Source organism: Salvelinus fontinalis, chromosome 26 (genome assembly GCF_029448725.1).
Source record: "Salvelinus fontinalis isolate EN_2023a chromosome 26, ASM2944872v1, whole genome shotgun sequence".
NCBI classification, from domain to species: Eukaryota; Metazoa; Chordata; class Actinopteri; order Salmoniformes; family Salmonidae; genus Salvelinus; species Salvelinus fontinalis.
Window position 1 is genome coordinate 39,311,383 of NC_074690.1, and position 19,644 is coordinate 39,331,026.

At 43.0% G+C, this 19,644-nt stretch overlaps 1 protein-coding gene across 5 annotated transcripts in view; it reads right to left on the reverse strand.

Moving 5' to 3' along the window:
• Nucleotides 1-4,517: 4,517 nt before the first annotated feature.
• LOC129824317 (glutamate decarboxylase 1-like) overlaps nucleotides 4,518-19,644 on the reverse strand; it is a 52,261-nt gene continuing 37,134 nt past the window's right edge. For all 5 annotated transcript variants that reach the window (XM_055883874.1, XM_055883873.1, XM_055883876.1 and 2 more), the window contains 14 exons: nucleotides 19,486-19,638; nucleotides 19,037-19,279; nucleotides 15,830-15,920; nucleotides 8,865-8,977; nucleotides 8,412-8,527; nucleotides 8,228-8,307; nucleotides 8,082-8,136; nucleotides 7,787-7,903; nucleotides 7,552-7,616; nucleotides 7,386-7,464; nucleotides 7,156-7,305; nucleotides 6,880-6,987; nucleotides 6,615-6,707; nucleotides 4,518-6,523 (listed from right to left, as the gene is read on the reverse strand). In XM_055883874.1, the coding sequence (XP_055739849.1) occupies nucleotides 6,350-6,523; nucleotides 6,615-6,707; nucleotides 6,880-6,987; nucleotides 7,156-7,305; nucleotides 7,386-7,464; nucleotides 7,552-7,616; nucleotides 7,787-7,903; nucleotides 8,082-8,136; nucleotides 8,228-8,307; nucleotides 8,412-8,527; nucleotides 8,865-8,977; nucleotides 15,830-15,920; nucleotides 19,037-19,279; nucleotides 19,486-19,638 (1,637 nt within the window). In that variant the 3' untranslated portion in view covers nucleotides 4,518-6,349. The remainder of the gene's footprint in view (nucleotides 6,524-6,614; nucleotides 6,708-6,879; nucleotides 6,988-7,155; nucleotides 7,306-7,385; nucleotides 7,465-7,551; nucleotides 7,617-7,786; nucleotides 7,904-8,081; nucleotides 8,137-8,227; nucleotides 8,308-8,411; nucleotides 8,528-8,864; nucleotides 8,978-15,829; nucleotides 15,921-19,036; nucleotides 19,280-19,485; nucleotides 19,639-19,644) is intronic.

Below are 19,644 nucleotides of genomic sequence, written 5' to 3' on the forward strand. Positions count from 1 at the left end.
ACCAAAACATCAGCCAGGAAGCATAGGAACTGAGAAGTGGTCTGTGGTCACCACCTGCAGAATCACTCCTTTTTTGGGGGTGTCTTGCTAATTGCCTATAATTTCCACCTTTTGTCTATTCCATTTGCACAACAGCATGTGAAATGTATTGTCAATCGGTGTTGCTTCCTAAGTGGACAGTTTGATTTCACAGAAGTGTGATTGACTTGGAGTTACATTGTGTTGTTTAAGTGTTCCCTTTATTTTTTTGAGCAGTGTACAAAAAGCTGGTATAAAAATGTAAGCATGGTTAATTAGTGGGATTTTGGTCTGTGTATGAAAGGGATAAGTGATACACAGACCAAAATCCCACTAATTTACCATGCCTGTTATGTTCTACCAGTTTACAAATTGCAAAGGGAAACCCAGCTGCGAGCTGCCCAGTGATGCAAGCCTACCAGACAAGCTAAATGCCTTCTATGCTCGCTTCGAGGCAAGCAACACTGAACCATGCATGAGAGCACCAGCTGTTCTGGATCACTGCGGGATCACAATCTCCGTAGCCGATGTGATTACAAAGGAAGACCCAGCCGTGATCTGATGTGAGGCCCGCCAACGACCCAAAAGATTGGGAGATCTTGCTCTCCGACGCCGACTTGAGTTTTTAATTAGGTCAACATCCACAAGGCCGATGGTATTCAAGGGCGTGCTCTCAGAGAATGCGCAGAACACCTGGCAGGTATATTCACAGTCATTTTCAACCTCTCCCTTGACCACCATAATTTCTGTTCCCAAGAACTCAAAGGCTTCATGCCATAATGACTACCACCCTGTAGCACTCACATCTGTAATTATGAAGTGCTTTGAGAGGCTAGTTATGGCAACCCTTAGCCTACAATTTCCACACCCCCCCCCCCATCCGTCTGTTTAAGATAGAGCATGGGCTGCATCTCAATCCACCGTATCTGACGATATCGTCGTTCTTCATCTGCGGTAAAAGGTGGCAGAGCTAGAGCGTAGTTTGTCAGACCATGAGACATCCCGAAAATCGGTCTTCTCACGAAAATGTCTGTAGCGTTCGAACGGTTTGGGCTACACACTAATATAGCTTAGGACCCTGGGACAGGAATGCCTCCCTCTGCAACTGGATCCTGGACTTCCTGACGGGCCCAGGTGGTGAGGGTAGGCAACATAACCTCTGCCACGCTGACCCTCAATACGGAGGCCCCACGGGGTGTATGCTTAGACCCCTCCTGTACTCCCTGCTCACCCATGAGTTCGCCGTCGCTCACGACTCCAACACCATCATGAAGTTTGCTGACGACACGATGGTGGTAGGCCTGATCACTAACAAACATGAGACAGCCTATAGGGAGGAGGTCAGGGACCTGGCAGTGTGGTTCCAATGTCAGCAAGACAAAGGAGCTGATCGTGGACTACAGGAAATGGAGGGTCGAGCATGTACACATTCACATCGACGGGGCTGTAGTGGAACTGGCTGAGAGCTTCAAGTTCCTCGGTGTCCATATCACTAAGGATCTATCATGGTCCATACACACCAACAAAGTTGTGAAGAGGGCTCAACAGCACCTCATCCCCCTCAGGATGCTGAAAGGATTTAGCATGGGCGTTCAGATCCTCAAAAAGTTCTACATCTGCACCATTGAAGGCATCTTGACTGGCTGCATCACTGCTTGGTATGGCATGTGCTGGGCATCCGACTGCAAGGCGCTACAGAGGGTAAGGATCTCTCATGGTCCATACACACCAACCTAAAATAGTTAAATAGTTAACCAAATAGCTACCCGGACTACCTGCATTGACCCATTTTGCATCAACCTTTTTAGCTCATCAAATACGCTGCTGCTACTGTCTATTATCTATCCTGTTGCCTAGTCACTTTATTCTAGGTTAAACAGTGTATACGGAAAGTATTCAGACCCCTTGACTTTTTCCACATGATGTTATGTTACAACCTTGTTCTAAAATGGATCAAATAGTTTTTTTCCCCTCATCAATCTATACACAATACCCCATAATGAAACACAGGCAAAACATTTTTAGAAATGTATTCAGACCCATTTTTTGTATTTCACCCCCTTTTTCGATCTTGTCTCATCGCTGCAACTCCCCAACATGCTCGGGAAAGGTGACCCGCCAAACCGCACTTCTTAACACCCACCCACTTAACCCGGAAGCCAGCTGCACCAATGTGTTGGAGGAAACACCGTTCAACTGATGACCAGAGTCAGCCTGCAATTGCCCAGCACGCCACAAGAGCGCAATGAGCCAAGTAAAGCCCCCCAAGCCAAACCCTCCCCTAACCCAGACAATTGTGCACCACCCTATGGGACTCCTGGTCACGGCCGGTTGTGACACAGCCTGGGGTCTGTAGTGACGCCTCAAGCACTGCAAGCTGCGCCACTCAGGAGACTGTATTCAGACCCTTTACTCAATACTTTGTTGAAGCACCTTTGGCAGCGATTACAGCATCGAGTCTTCTTGGGTATGAAGCTACAAGCTTGGCACACCTGTATTCGGGGAGTTTCTCCAGTTCTTCTCTGCAGATCCTCTCAAGCTCTGTCAGGTCGGATGGGGAGTGTCGCACAGCTATTTTCAGGTCTCTCTAGAGATATAGCCAAGTTATCGTTACTCATTGTGTATTTATTATAACTTTTATTATTATTACGTGTTATTACGTTTCTATTATTTCTCTATTTTCTCTCTCTATGCCTTGTTGGGAAGGGCCCGTAAGTAAGTATTTCACTGTTAGTCTACACCTGTTGTTTACGAAGCATGTGACAAACACAATTTGATTTGGCAGGTAAATTCATTAACCCTTCCATTGTTTAACACCTCCTTCATTTGAACTGCAAACAGCACCCATGATGGTAAATAAGGGGCTGTTTGAAAGGGGGCCATATAAACATTGCCTTATTTTTTTTTTTACAGGTAACACACCCATTTCAGACAGAAAATGTGGTATCTGTCTGCTCTCTCTCTCTCTCTCTCTCTCTCTATCTCTCTGTCTCTCTCTGTCTCCGTCTCTCTCTCTCTCTCTCGCTCTACTGCCTCCTCCATATTCATTAGTTATTATTGTTATTGATGGCTTGGAACACCTGCTTCCAAATTACTGCTGTAATGACCAATTACAGTCCAGACTATATTAACACTTTCTACTGTGTGTGAGCTGCTGATAGGCTCTTTGGTGACAATGACAATGTTTCTGTTCTTGAATAGGAATCTCAATTCACTAGACATCTATATCTTCATTACTCTGAGGTAGACATGTCAGAACTACACAGGACTTGACTACCTCTGATTGACGGATGGTCTAGAGCCACCACCAGGGGGAGTCATGCTGCATCACGCCACTCAGATGGGTGGCTGACAGCCATAGCGAGCGAGCGGAGAGGAATAAAGGTGGAGGAGAGTAGGCTGATTAAAAGGAGAGGAGAGGAAGAGAGGTGAGGAGGCTGAGAGAAGATGGGGAGCTGTCAACAGCTCATCAGGCAGCGGTAGACAGCTGGGGCCAACCAAATAATTTCCCTGGGTGATTAGGTGTGTGTGTGTGATAGCATAAGGGCAATTGAGGTGATTACCACTGAGATTTTGGAGCTGGAGAGAACACTGTGGGTAGGACACAGAGGAGTGAAGTTTCCTTCAGAGGTACAGAGAGAAAGAGAAGTGAAAACGATGAGAGAACTGGCTTCTGACTGTAAAGGAGGTCTTCTTTCTTCTAGATGAAGTTCATTTTGCAATATGCTGTCATGTGTCACTCTGGAATGAGGTGTGAGTCTATTCTGTGTGTGTATGTGTGTTTTCTGTACATTTATCAACATGTACAGCGGGGGCTTCAAACTCATTCCATGGAGGTCCTAGCATCTGCTGTCTTTTCCCCTTTCAATTAAGACCTAGACAAACAGGTGAGGGGAGTTCCTTACTGATCAGTGACCTTACTTCATCAATCAGGTACAAGGCAGGAGCGAAAACCTGTGGAATGATGCAAATGTATACACACTCCTATCCGACAGGTACAGTCTTCACACTCCTATCCAACAGGTACAGTCTACACACTCCTATCCGATAGGCACAGTCTACACAATCCTATCCAACAGGTACAGTCTACACACTCCTATCCAACAGGTACAGTCTTCACACTCCTATCCAACAGGTACAGTCTACACACTCCTATCCAACAGGTACAGTCTTCACACTCCTATCCTATAGGTACAGTCTACACACTCCTATCCAACAGGTACAGTCTACACACTCCTATCCGATAGGCACAGTCTACACACTCCTATCCAACAGGTACAGTCTTCACACTCCTATCCTATAGGTACAGTCTACACACTCCTATCCTATAGGTACAGTCTACACACTCCTATCCTATAGGTACAGTCTACACACTCCTATCCGATAGGCACAGTCTACACACTCCTATCCAACAGGTACAGTCTTCACACTCCTATCCTATAGGTACAGTCTACACACTCCTATCCTACCAGAAACAGTTGAAACAATAAGACACACTCTGTTTCTTAATATACTTTATTGTAGCTGCACATTGCATGATTGTGAGTTAAAGTGCCTACTGTACCTTCCTAAAGACAATTCTCCCACTACGGCTTCATACACATTAAGATTGGTCACATGGTTGAGGTCACTGTGCAGTTTACTTAGCTGGTCCCTACATACCATCAAGATATTCAGTCTATTTCTATAAACACATCATTCTTAAATTACTGCAATACACATCCATTTAAAATGGAAGAAATAAAGAAGGATATTACTGTGCAAAGACACGAACTGAAACTCTTAGATTTTCCAATGAGTTCCCAAAAACACTGAAGGTACAGTAAATATGTAACATAATACATATATAAGTAAGTCTATTACATTTTTGTAATTATATTTCTGTCAGACAGGAACAATCCTCTTTTTCTCCGTCTTTGAAGAGTACATTCCCCTCTCGATAGCCTTGTGCTTCTTGCTAGATGAAGGACTGGCAAGTTAACACCAGAGTTGACACCGAAGCCAGTATGGTTGTTTCTCAATTGACACTATCAGTACCATATATGGCTCTTGGCATATGAATAGATGTATAATCTACTTATAATCGTATAATAATGAAGTATCATACAGTCAATCTGATCACTGCAAAACATTCAGTCAGAGAGACATAATCACAGATACACACTATACAGATTGCACTGAGGATCAGGGTAATTCAGTAACATATTTAGAATATCTTACATGTGATTTAGTGTGTTTCTGCACTCTCAAGGGCTGTGGATTGCCGTACGTTCCCAATTCACTTTCTTTGGCTCACATATTCACTATAATATATTAATATATCATCGACTAATAACATTATTAATCAAAACATACAGATTACATAGAGGCTATAGAATATACATCAAATATACATTTACAAATGGAGGAAAATACTTGACTTTTGAAACACTGGTATTGTCATAAATAACTCATATTTTAACTTCATATATATTTATAGTTATCATATTAGTATTTAAACATCTTCAAAAATGAAATACTGTTTGCTTGTTCCACACAGGCCAGGAGCCGGTGTTTTACACTCTGCAAGTATAATTTGCCTTTAGACACAGATCCAGGATCAGCTTACCCTCCCCAATACCTAAAATGAATAATATTAACCATTAGGGAGAAAAACATAATACTGACCCTTGGTTAGTAACTAGGGGCATTTTCAGCCAATAGTCAACACTAAGGTCATAGTTCAAAGGTCAATACAGCATTATGTTACAGCATGGGATACATACACTTTTACACACACACACACCTTCTCCACGAAACACACACTGGAGGTCAAGGTTTAACACTAGGAGAAAGGGTTGGTGCATCTGTCTCTAGAATTATATATATATGCTGAGCGCAAGTGATGCATCGTGTATATCATAATATTCATATATCATAGTATATTGTATACTATATGTGCTCTCAGGCATTTCTTTGTTTTCACACACACACACGCACACACACACACACACCAATGTAGAGGGTTTCCCTGTGTTACCTTACCTTACATAATTGAATCTACTGAATCTACTGTGCAACACAGACAAATGACTGCTTTACGGACTTGAACACACACACAACACAGTACTCTACTGCAAACACACACATACAAACGTTAGTCAAACTTTAGTATTGGAGTGTGCACCCATCATGCCATAAAAGCTGTGGTTTACACATCCTACCTACAGAGAGAATTGTTTAGGACAAATCAAGAACAGCTCCAAAATTTGCTCAGAGCCCGATTAGAGTGGTCACAGGTAAAACATTGAAAACTGCAGTTCCGGGCCTACGGCTACTGTGTTGGCGCTATCTACAGGTCACGCCCCAGCCTCTCGATCTCATCAATAAGAAAGTCGATGTCTGACTGGAGGGCTGCAGGGTTGGAGATAACCATGCGGAAGAAGTTGACCTTCTGGCCCTGAGGCTGGTAGCCCACCATGGTCGTACCAGACTCCATCATCATTGCTTTGATATTGGGCGCCACCTGGAGGATGGGAGGGGAATATAACATATTTAGAATACTGGAATTACGTGTCTGGAACATTTGAAAAGATAGAAGACGGTATAACAATGACCTTGTGAAGTTTCTCTCGATACTCTTTGCTGTTGTGTTCCATGCCTCTCAGGCTGGGTGGAATGTACCAGAAACACACATTGGTGTGCTGGGGCTACGGAGAGAAGACACACATTTAGAATATTTGGACCTTAATTAAGGATTTGTTTTATTACTATCATTTTTTCAGCACCCCTACTTCCCTGCGGCTGTGGAAGGAAGGGGGGTGGGGGGGGGGGGGGGGGGGGGACTGAGGGAGGAAAGGAAAAACTAGGACAGTTGCTTACCACTCCCTCGAACACCATCTCGTATCCCTCTCTGTTTCTGATCTTGTCGTAGAGGTACTGAGACAGGTCCAGACACTTGTCAATGTGCTGCTCAAATCCTACGGTGCCCTGCGGAAAAAAAGATTAATATTACAATGATTAATAAGAGCTGAAAATACAGAGGTGCTGGCTGGGGACAGCAGGGCATTCCTATAAGTGTTGAAACCCCATTGGGGTCTATATGTAAATAGAAGCCTGGATATGACCAAATACTAGATTCATGTAACATTGACTCACCTTGGCCTTCCACATGAGCCAGAACTTAAAGATGTCAACGTGGCGCCCACACTGGATGGCTTTGTCACCCGTGTCATAGCTGACATCATACTGTTTATCAGGCTGGAACAGGTACCCTGCGCACATCGAGTTACAGCCCGCCAGAATACCCTACAGAGAGAAATAACAGGGTTATATAGAGAGCGAGAGTGTCTGTGTGTGTGTACGTGTGTGTGTGTGTTTATCCTGACCTTCTCTCTGACCAGGATGGCGGAACACTGTAGAGGCACTCCCATCATCTTGTGAGGATTCCACGTGACAGAGTTAGCCCTAAAAGAGGAACAGCAGTCGTTACTGTGTTTGTTGTGTGAATTAAGGAGTGTGTGGGTGTGTGTGCTTGTGTGTCTGTGTCAGTACCTCACCACGCCGCTGAACTTATGGCGATGCTTCCTGGACATCAGGAGACCACCTCCCCATGCACCCTGGAAAAAGAACACACTCACCATTAGAACAATAGGAAAAAACTATATTGTCCCCAAACACACACACACACACACACACACACACACACACACACACACACACACACACACACACACACACACACACACACACACACACACACACACACACACACACACACTGTACTCACGTCTACGTGCAACCACATGTTGTATTTCTCGCAGATGTCAGCGATCTCATTGATGGGGTCAAATGCTCCGTAAACAGTGGAACCAGCTGTAGCGTTCACAAACAGTGGATGATAACCCTGGAGGAACACAATATCACAGGAGTCGCAAAGTGACATAACCCTTCATGTAAGAAACAGAGAGAGAAAGAGAGAGAGACGGACGGACGGACAGACAGAGAGAGACAAAAAGAGATAGAGAGACAGAGAGAGACAGAGAGAGAGATACAAAGACAGAGGGAAGGAGAGAGAGAATCACCTTCTGCTTGACATCGAGGATCTTAGCTTCTAGATCAGCAGGAATAACTCTCCCCCTGAGAAAGAACAGGAACAGAGAATCAGCTGATCTATCTTAATGTATATCTACAGTGGGTCAGGTGCGACCTTTGTGTGTAGCTGGTGTACCTCTCATCTGTGCTCAGCAGGACCACGTTCTCTGAGCCAAAGCCCAGAGCTGCCCCTGCCTTCTTGATAGAGTAGTGGCTCTGTGGGATTACAGGAAAATACAGGAACTTAAACAACTTAAAACCAACATTATTGAAGATTTCTTCAGAGTGTGTTTTTGCTTGTGAGTGTGCGTGTGACGTACATGTTCTGATGTGAAAAGCACCAGGCGGGGAGCGGCAGACATGCCCTTGGTCTTGACCTCAGGGAAGTACTTGTAGCGAGCGATCATCACACTGTACATGTTAGAGATGGCACCACCTGTGGACAGAGAGAGAATGACTGGTCAGTACAGGACCCTGGACAGCAGCTAGTCCAATACAGGCAGACATGACCACCTGATTTTCGCACTATCCAATGATACATTTCCACATGACAGGACAATAAAGGTATCCAGTCCTGTTGTACATGATCACTTCTATATTGAAAAGATATCAAACAGTATCGGACATGTAGTAACACACATAACGTACTCACATACTGTATGCCTGCACACACACACACACACACACACACACACACACACACACACACACACACACACACACACACACACACACACACACACACACACACACATACACCATATCCTACATACCTGGTGAGAATATGCCGTCCCCCTCTCCTGAGGGCCAGCCTATCATCTCTCTCATCTTCTTCAGCGTCAGCTGCTCCATCAGGACAAACACTGGAGCGATCTCATAGGTGAACCTGCCGGTCAATATATTAATACACGAATCAATCAATTCACACAACTATCAATTCACTCAAAACAATATTTATTGTAACATTTCACTTAAAATATTTCGGTCACATAGACCTTTGACCCTTTTCCTACGTTCCAGCTAAGACTTTACTTCAGGTGAACAAATGTTAAACATATTCAAGGATGTTATTTTTGCACGGCTAAACTGAGCTGAGGACCCAGAGCTACTGCTAGAACTGCAAGACGACCCTATGGACTCAACGTTCCATTAAATTAGCCTCACACACACACACACACACACACATTTACGCACACAAGCAAATTTTGCTGACAGAGTTGAACTAATTAAAATCTGCCTGATATGAGACAGGGAACAGACATTCATATTCAAATCCCTTTAAAGTATCAGTCAGCGTTTAATTAAAGCACACAAAGCTCTGATGGCTATCTGTCAATTCTGTCAATCACAACAGAGGCTTTGATGCGACTGGCTGAAGGGTGTGTGTGTGTGTGTGTGTGTGTGTGTGTGTGTGTGTGTGTGTGTGTGTGTGTGTGTGTGTGTGTGTGTGTGTGTGTGTGTGTGTGTGTGTGTGTGTGTGTGTGTGAGAGAGGAGGGAGGGAGGGAGGGAGGGAGGGAGGGTGGGGCTTGTGTTGGGGAGAGATAAGAAGGCTTTAGCCCCAAATCTATTTCCTGCTTCAGAGTGGAGGAAGAGAAAGAGAGAATGAAGGAGAGAGCGAAGGAGAGAGAGAGGGAGCACAGATGTGGAACCAATGGAATGGAGAGAAACGGGAAAACAAGATGCAAATGTAGAGACAGAGGGAGAGAGGAGACGGAGATGACAACAGAGAGGCTTTTGTTTCAACCTCTATTGAATTTTGAGTTTAGGGTTTGGCTCATTTCAGAATTGAATTGAGAATGCTTCATAAATTGCAATTCAATTCTTGAATTTGAATTACATTTGAATTGAAGTAGTAAACAGGACACAGAATCACAATTCAAATTTGAATCAATGGAAAAATAATTGAATTCAGTGAAACTCAAAGAAATTCAAATGCCTCTTCTATTCCACATTATGTGTAGTCTATACAAATATACATATTGTACATAAAACATCAAACAGGTCGTTATATACATATGTAACAGTATAACTTTAAACCGTCCCCTCGCCCCGACACGGGCGCGAACCAGGGACCTTCTGCACACATCAGCAACTGACACCCACGAAGCGTCGTTACCCATCGCTCCACAAAAGCCACGGCCCTTGCAGAGCAAGGGGCAACCCTACTTAAAGTCTCAGAGCAAGTGACGTAACTGATTGAAATGCTACTAGCGCATACCCGCTAACTAGCTAGCCATTTCACATCCGTTACACATGCATGTAAAATATTGTTGAAAAAAATTGAAATTAATCTTCAAATTAATGGTCAAGGAAGACACAACTTGTATGAAAATCAGTGGAGGCTGCTGAGGGGAGGACGGCTCATAATAATGGCTGTAACAGAGCTAATGTAATGGCATCAAACACATGGAAACCATCTATTTGATGTATTTGACACCATTCCACCAATTCCGCTCCAGCGATAATCACAAGTCTGCCCTCCCCAAATAAGGTGCCACCAACCTCCTGTGATACGAATATTCTAAGTTATTATATTTAATTAATCACTTACATTTTTCAATATGGGGAAAATACAACATTTCCCAGAATGCATTAGTTTAACCCTCAAGTTGACCCGGAGGCCTTCGAAAAGAAGCAAAACAAATGAAATGGTTGGTGGAAAAAGAATAGTCTATTCTAAGCACTAAGGTTAAAAGGTATACAGTATGAGCATTGTTTCCAGAGGAAAGTGATATATTCTTTGGTATCTGGAAGTGTGACCTTTAAGATTCAATGAAACTCTCATGTTCTATGACTGAGTGGAATTCATTTGAAATGCACTGAATTGAATTCGACTTCCTGTTATTCAAATGAAACTTCTACATCCTGTGGGGAGTGGCCAATTCAATTCAAATTTCAATGAGTTGAACGGGAGTCAATTCAAACATTCTAAATTGAGCCCCACCCTGGCTGAGATGTTGTGATTTGATCATTTCAGAAAGAGAGGGCAAAATCTCTGGTTGACTGAAATGATCTATGACATTTGTAAGCGACTCTGGTTTGGGTTGTGTGAATTTTGTGGCCCTACCTCTGATGCCTGACCTCCCCACATCCTTCCCCTTCCTTCCCCGCCTCTCTCACCCCTCCACCTATGGCGCATTTCCAATGACAATTTGCCCCAGAGTTTTACCCAAAAGGCTCAGACTATTCTGTTTCCACTTACGAGTGCCGGCACCCGTGTTTCGCCATAGCTCTGGTGGACTAAATTGGAGCCAAGGCAAGGCCCTGGGTATATTTCAGCTAGCATTTACATAACAATGGCTAACTGTGAACTTTGACACATTCTCACAAAAGCAAAAGTCTTGAATGATGCAAAGGCTGTTGATTCTGCTCGTCACAAGTCTTTAGTGTCACACTCCTGATGGAAACATGATCACATTAGCAGCACACTAGTTTTGGGGGTAAATCTAATTGGGAAAGCACCACTACTGTATAACAAGGCCAGTTACACAACACACACACAATCCCCCTTCTACCCTTCACAGCCCTCCCCTCATCATCTGGGGACAGGGGAGCCGCACTGACAGACACACAAATAAACACAGAAGAGGGGAGGAAGAGAGAGGGGAAGGGGAATAATATATGGCCGAGAGAGGAATGGAAGACATTTGTGGCAAAGAGGATAGTAGGGGGAAGAGAGCATTTAAAAAAAAAACTTTATGTAACTAGGCAAGCCAGTTAAGAACAAATTCTTATTTACAATGACGGCCTAGGAACAGTAGGTTAACTGCCTTGTTCAGGGGCAGAACGACAGATTTTTACCCTGTCAGCTCAGGGATTCAATCTAGCAACCTTTCAGTTACTGCCCAATGCTCTAACCACTAGGCTACCTGCCGCCCCAAGAAGAAGGAGGAAGGAGGGAGAGAAGAGTAAAGGGAGAGGAAATGAGAATGAGAGCGAGAGAACAGAGAGGGAGAGAGAGAGAGAGAGAGCGAGATAGATAAATCTCGGCAGCAGCCCTATAATCAATACACCAGCACAGATTATGACTGATGGGCCCTAATTACACACCACACCACACCACACCACACCACACCACACCACACCACAGACAGACAGACAGACAGACAGACAGACAGACAGACAGACAGACAGACAGACAGACAGACAGACAGACAGACATGGCCGGATTAAGAAATCATAGGTCCCGGAGCTTTGTTTAAAAAAAAAAAAGATTGGCAACTCTGACTGACAAACTGAGATCAATCTGGTCTTCAATTCAAACAATGAATAGCCCAGGCCAATGAAGCGACACACAGATTGTACAATATTAGCAGGCAATATATATATATATACAGTACCAGGCAAACCATATCATTCAAGGGTTTTTCTTTATTTTCACTATTTTCTGCATTGTATAATAATAGTGAAGACATCAAAACTATGAAATAACACATTTGGAATCATGTAGTAACCAAAAAAGTGTTAAACCTTGAATTATAAATAAATCACAACAGTGTCACCAGCAAGCACCCCACAACATCACACCTCCTCCTCCATGCTTCACGATGGGAACCACATATGCAGAGATCATCCGTTCACCTACTCTGCATCTCACAAAGACACGATAGTTGGAACCAAAAATCTCCAATTTGGACTCATCAGACCAAAGGACAGATTTCCACCGGTCTAATGTCCATCACTCGTGTTTCTTGGCCAAGCAAGTCTCTTATTATTATTGGTGTCCTTTAGTAGTGGTTTCTTTTCAGCAATTCGACCATGAAGGCCTGATTCACGCAGTCTCCTCTGAACAGTTAATGTCGAGATGTGTCTGTTACTTGAGCTCTGTGAAGCATTTATTTGGGCTGCAATCTGAGGGGCAGTTAACTCAAATGAACTTATCCTCTGCAGCAGAGGTAACTCTGGGTCTTCCTTTCCTGTGGCGGTCCTCATGAGAGCCAGTTTCATTACAGCGCTTGATGGTTTTTGCGACTGCACTTGAAGAAACTTTCAACGTTCTTGAAATTTGACTGACCTTCATGTCTTAAAGTAATGATGTACTATCGTTTCTCTTTGTTTATTTGAGCTGATTACCAAATATGGCTATCTTCTGTATACCACCCCTACCTTGTCACAACACAACTGATTGGCTCAAACGCATTAAGAAGGAAAGACGTTCCACAAATTAACTTTTAACAAGGCACACCTGTTAATTTAAATGAATTCCAGGTGACTACCTCATGAAGCTGGTTGAGAGAATGCCAAGAGTGTACAAAGCTGTCATCAAGGTAAATGGTGGCTACTTTGAAGAATCTCAAATATGAAATATATTTTTATTTGTTTAACAATTTTTAATTTTTGGTTACTAAAATATTCCATATATGTTATTTCATAGTTGTGATGTCTTCACTATTATTCTACAATGTAGAATATAGTAAAAATAAAGTAAAACCCTGGAATGAGTAGGCGTGTCCAAACTTTTGACTGGTACTGTGTGTGTGTGTGTGTGTGTGTGTGTATACTGTATATATATATACAAAATATACAAAATGTCACTGTTAGAACATCATATTTGCCTTACTTACAAGCAGAGCACAATCTTATATAAGGAGACAGAATATTTTGACAAATCTGACGATTTTGGCTGAGAACAAAGGATAATCATTTTTCCTAATCTCGGGCAATAATATCTATAATGGCGATCATTATCACAATCACAGCCAATCATTGGTCTTTTCAGGGTGAAAATTACCCCTCAGTCACCTGCCTGTCCTATGGGACAGCCCCTAAATGCCCTCATATTATCCCCAAACCAGACCCCCTAAGTGACTCTGAGCACCATTGTGTCAGTTGTGTGCATGTGCGTGTGTGTGTGTGTGTTTGTGTGTGCAAGTGCAAAGGAAAATCAGTCTTTATCTACAGGGACAATAGAGCCAGAATGAGTCCTCCACAGGGAGCCGGGGCAGTCAGTCGCTGAGTGTGACAGGATTTTCAGTGTCGCCGGGCGGCCATTGTGTGTGGGGCCCAGCTGGGCTATCTGCTAAGACCAGCTCACAATGAGCCTGCAGTCAATGGGGCGTTAACACTATCTCCTGAATCTGGGCCAGGCTGAACTTGTGTGTGTGTGTGTGTGTGTGTGTGTGTGTGTGTGTGTGTGTGTGTGTGTGTGTGTGTGTGTGTGTGTGTGTGTGTGTGTGTGTGTGTGTATCACAATTTAGTGTTCCTGCTCTCTGAGTCTCTCTCTCTCGGCATGGTTCCAAGTTTCCAACCGAGAGATGAGATGGAGTTTTCCAAGCAGGGTGATTGCCTAAGCTAATGTTTAAGAAAGAAGTGAAGCGTCTCTTCTTTTCAATCTTGTTCTGTTACTATCAAACTCTGATCTTGAATTCTTCTTGTTTTATTACCATTAATGAACATGTCTGGTCTCTCAAAATCCTATGTTCTAATAAAGCAATAAGGCCCGAGGGGGTCTGATATATGGCCAATATACCACAGCTAAGGGCTGTTCTTAGTCACGACTGTCCCTGAACAAAGCAGTTAACCCACTGTTCCTAGGCTGTCATTGAAAATAAGAATTTGTTCTTAACTGACTTGCCTAGTTAAATAAAGGTAAAATAAAATAAATAAATAAAAGGAATATATATATTCTGTCAACCAATCAGAATTCAGGGCTCAAACCACACAGTTTATAATTAAGCAATAAGGTCTGAGGAGGTGTGGTATATGGCCAATATACCACGGCTAAGGGCCGTTCTTATGCATGATGCAACGCGGAGTGCCTGGACACAGCCCTTAGCCGAGGTATATCTGCCATTTCTCACAACCCCCCGAGCTGCCTTATTGCTATTATAAACTGGTTACCAACGTAATTAGAGCAGTAAAAATAAGAGTTTCGTCATACCTGTGGTATACAGTCTGATATACCACGGCTGTCAGCCAATTAGCATTCAGGGCTCGAACCACCCAGTTTATAATCATGTATTGTTTGTGATCTCTCTTGTATGTGTATTTCTCTCTTGCAGCTCTGGCATTGCCCTGCTTGCTCTCTCTTGTAATGTTGTAGTCATTTCTCTTGTGTATTTATTTGGTCTTTCACGTTCCTGTATTACTATTAAGTTATTAACCCGTTTCTCCTCTCTACATATGTGTTGTCGTTGCATTCTCTCTTGTAGCCCAGTCCTGTATTGTGTGTCCTGTATCCTGTGTTGTTTAGCTCTGCAGGGCTTCATGCCCTCTGTCAGAGTGGGCCACCAACTAAAACTGAGTTCTGATCAATGTTCAATAACCAGCCCGTGGGGCGTGTGTGTGTGTTATCTGAGATGTACAGTATTCAGGCATACTGTTCGATACACGGTTGGTACAATGCCAACATCAGTCAGGTCAAAACCCAAATTGTATACAACGGTCTTATATGAACTTCATTTTAAACACCTTTGACCTAACCAATCAGAGGCCCTGGCCTTCGTTTAACCCCCGAGGTTAAAGATTTCCAATTCCGATTCTGTACTGAGCAGGTCTGAGGGGAACCAGACTTCCTGAGAAATAATGATTTTATTATATTTTTTGCTACATGGCGGAAATCCTTTAAATGTCAATCACAACCCACGGGGGCTTTCCAGCAAACGTTGGCTAGCCAGCACTGTGATGTCCACATCACACGCACACACACACAGACACACACACACACACACACACACACACACAGACATAGACACACACACACACACACACACACAAAAACAGCAGTGTATGTCTCACATGTTTGTGTTGGCTGTAGATGTGAGCCACTCTCCAGCCAGCCCAATGATGTCCAGCCCAGTAGAGAGCTGGTTGAAGAACCGCGGATGACCTGGGACACAAAGAGAGAGAGATGAGAGATTCTATCTCAATGGGACTTCCTGGATTAAATAAAGGTTCCTAAAGAAACAAAAGAACATAGTGGAATATTTGCCTGGATGGTTTCTATAACCTTATAAAAACACACCGTGTTTTCTTCCCCCTGGGGGCTGAAACAGTGTGTGTGTTCTTTTCTGCTATTAAAACAAACCACTTTAAGTTAAAAAGAAAAAAACACATTCACTCTTCTCTGTATTCCTATTGTGTCCCGAGCCGCAGTGAAACATTTGCCTTGGAGGTGCAGAGAAACTATACTGGGGACACAAAGCACGTATCCACTGATAACAAGGTTACATGACAACCACTTTGTCTGAGTTCACATGAAGATGCTCACAAAGCTTGAAGTTTAAGTTTGAAAGATATTAAACAAACAACAATCATCATCACTAGGCTACTACTGTTGTATTTACAGTTGAAGTCGGAAGTTTACATACACTTAGGTTGGAGTCATTAAAACTCGTTTTCAACCTACCACAATTTGTTAACAAACTATAGTTTTGGCAAGTCGGTTAGGACATCTACTTTGTGCATGACACGAGTAATTTTTCCAACAATTGTTTACGGACAGATTCACTTATAATTCACTGTATCACAATTCCAGTTGGTCAGAAGTTTACATACACTAAGTTGACGGCGCCTTTAAACAGCTTGGAAAATTCCAGAAAAGGATGTCATGGCTTTAGAAGCTTCTGATAGGCTAATTGACATAATTTGAGTCAATTGGAGGTGTACCTGTGAATGTATTTCAAGGCCTATCTTCAAACTCAGTGCCTCTTTGCTTGACATCATGGGAAAATCAAAAGAAATCAGCCAAGACCTCAGAAAAAAAATTGTAGACCTCCACAAGTCTGGTTCATCATTGGGAGCAATTTTCAAACGCCTGAAGGTACCACGTTCATCTGTACAAACATTAGTACGCAAATATAAACACCATGGGACCACACAGCCGTCATAACGCTCAGGAAGGAGACGCGCTCTGTCTCCTAGAGATGAACGTACTTTGGTGCGAAAAGTGCAAATCAATCCCAGAACAACAACAAAGGACCTTGTGAAGATGCTGGAGGAAACCGGTATCTATATCTAAAAGTATCTATATCCACAGTAAAACGAGTCCTATATCGACATAACCTGAAAGGCCGCTCAGCAATGAAGAAGCCACTGCTCCAAAACCGCCATAAAAAAGCCAGACTACGGTTTGCAACTGCACATGGGGACAAAGATTGTACTTTTTGGAGAAATGTCCTCTGGTCTGATGAAACAAAAATAGAACTGTTTGGTCATAATGACCATCATTATCTTTGGAGGAAAAAGGGGGAGGCTTGCAAACCAAAGAACACCATCCCAACCGTGGAGCACAGGGGTGGCAGCATCATGTTGTGGGGGTGATTTGCTGCAGGAGGGACTGGCACTTCATAAAATAGATGGCTTCATGAGAAAGGAAAATTATGTGGATATATTGAAGCAACATCTGAAGACATCAGTCAGGAAGTTAAAGCTTGGTCGCAAATGGGTCTTCCAAATGGACAATGACCCCAAGCATACTTCCAAAGTTGTGGCAAAATGGCTTAAGGACAACAAAGTCAAGATATTGGAATGGCCATCACAAAGCCCTGACCTCAATCCTATAGAAAATTTGTGGGCAGAACTGAAAAAGCGTGTGCGAGCAAGGAGGCCTACAAACCTGACTCAGTTACACCAGCTCTGTCAGGAGGAATGGGACAAAATTCACCCAACTTATTGTGGGAAGCTTGTGGAAGGCTACCCAAAATGTTTGACCCAAGTTAAACAATTTAAAGGCAATGCTACCAAATACTACTTGAGTGTATGTAAACTTCTCACCCACTGGGAATGTGATGGACGAAATAAAAGCTGAAATAAATCATTCTCTCTACTATTATTCTGACATTTCACATTCTTAAAATAAAGTGGTGATCCTAACTGACCTAAGACAGGGAATTTTTACTTGGACTCAATGTCAGGAATTGTGAAAAACTGAGTTTAAATGTATTTGGCTAAGGTGTAAGTAAATTTTCCCGACTTCAACTGTATGTCATGTAGCCCCCTAGACGGACTGACTGAAAGACTGACTGACTGGCTGAAGAGCGCAATATCGGAGATATGAAAGGCTAAGCGGATTTGCTCCCTCTCTGTTGGCATAGTGCAGCACCGTGGACAGAGAGTCATTGGAATGAAGGCATGGGAATCAACTGCGGTAGGCTAATTAACACAGACAATTTTTTCTTAGCTATCATCACCTTGTGTGTGTAAATGATAAATGATTTAAGCTAAAGGTCTTTAGGAAGGAAAACCCAAGGGACAGCTTGAGTGTTGTTGTTCCTAACGGCTTGTAAAAGCACATGCAGGTTTGCATCCCTGCCGGCGGTACTTGGTTTAATAAGAAGAGAGAAGGAGAAGAGGTTGTCAACAGAATTACCAGGGGAATAGCAACCCGTCATTGTGATTGGTTGTAGCCTATCGAGGGAAAAGCTTATGCTTAAATGGTTTTGTGTAGAATTCCATTTTGCTCATGTGGTGTGAACACTAGCAGATGACCGTGACAAAGATAAAACATATTGTAGCCCAATGCACTAATTAACGTGAAAAACAAGACATGCAATATGTTCAATAAAACAGTGCATTAAACACTTCCAGATAGCCTATACAATATAAAAATATTATAGGCTATAGTCCTACTATATAGGTTGGTTTAGTTTCATATAACCTAACCATTTAAGCTTACAGCAATCTTGTTTGTTTTGGATTGGAAAGTAGCTTTAAAGAGCATAATTTACTGTCTTTATTTCTAATCTAATTTCCAATTAACGAAGGAGAGAAATAACAGCCTATCTTAATTAGCTTTATAAGTTAAGGCTTTTTCCAATGAAAAGCTTTTAGTCTGCCTGGCTTGGTGAGAGAACTGATATTATAAGAAATACAAAGAATAAAAAAGTTATATACACAAAAACTGTCCTAAAAGCATGAAAAGCAAACATCTGGTCTAAAACTTGTAACATATTTCACGGGATTATGTTGTGGCCAGTTTAGGGGTCTATGGTGTACAGTACGTACCTGTTCGCACGCCGTACTTGAGCGTGTCCCTGCAGTCCACAAGGATCTGCTCAAGGGACTCTGGCTGGTCAGAGAGCTCGAGGTTGAAGCCCTCCATGCCCTCGAGCAGCTGATGCGGATGGTGGAAGTCCAGAACCTTGGTGGAACGGTCGAACGTCTTCCTGACGTAGTTGGTGAGGATGTCCACAAGTTCCAATAAGAACTGCATAGTCGCCTCTTCTCCATTTTTGGCGGGAAGTAAATCTAGTAGAATTAGGGGGAAAGCATTTACAAAACGAAAACAAATGTATGTAGAAGCTGGATTCCCTCATAGATAAGGGGGCCTGTAACGGCTATAACAAACTAGCAACATTGTAGGTCTAGACCAGCATTCACTACATGTCTAGAAAATGAAAGATAAAAAAGAGTAGGCCTATATTGAAAGTCTGGCAAGAATAAACTTCTCTTACCTCTCGCAAACATGTTGGAGAAATCGGTCTCAGTGCGACGGAAGCGCGTATCCCGGTCGCTGTTGACACAGGAGAACAGGTTCTTCTGGCGTTCTGAGAGCGAGCCTGCGAGCCGGCCTTCCTCCCCTAGACTGTTATTCTTCTGCAGGAACCCTAGGG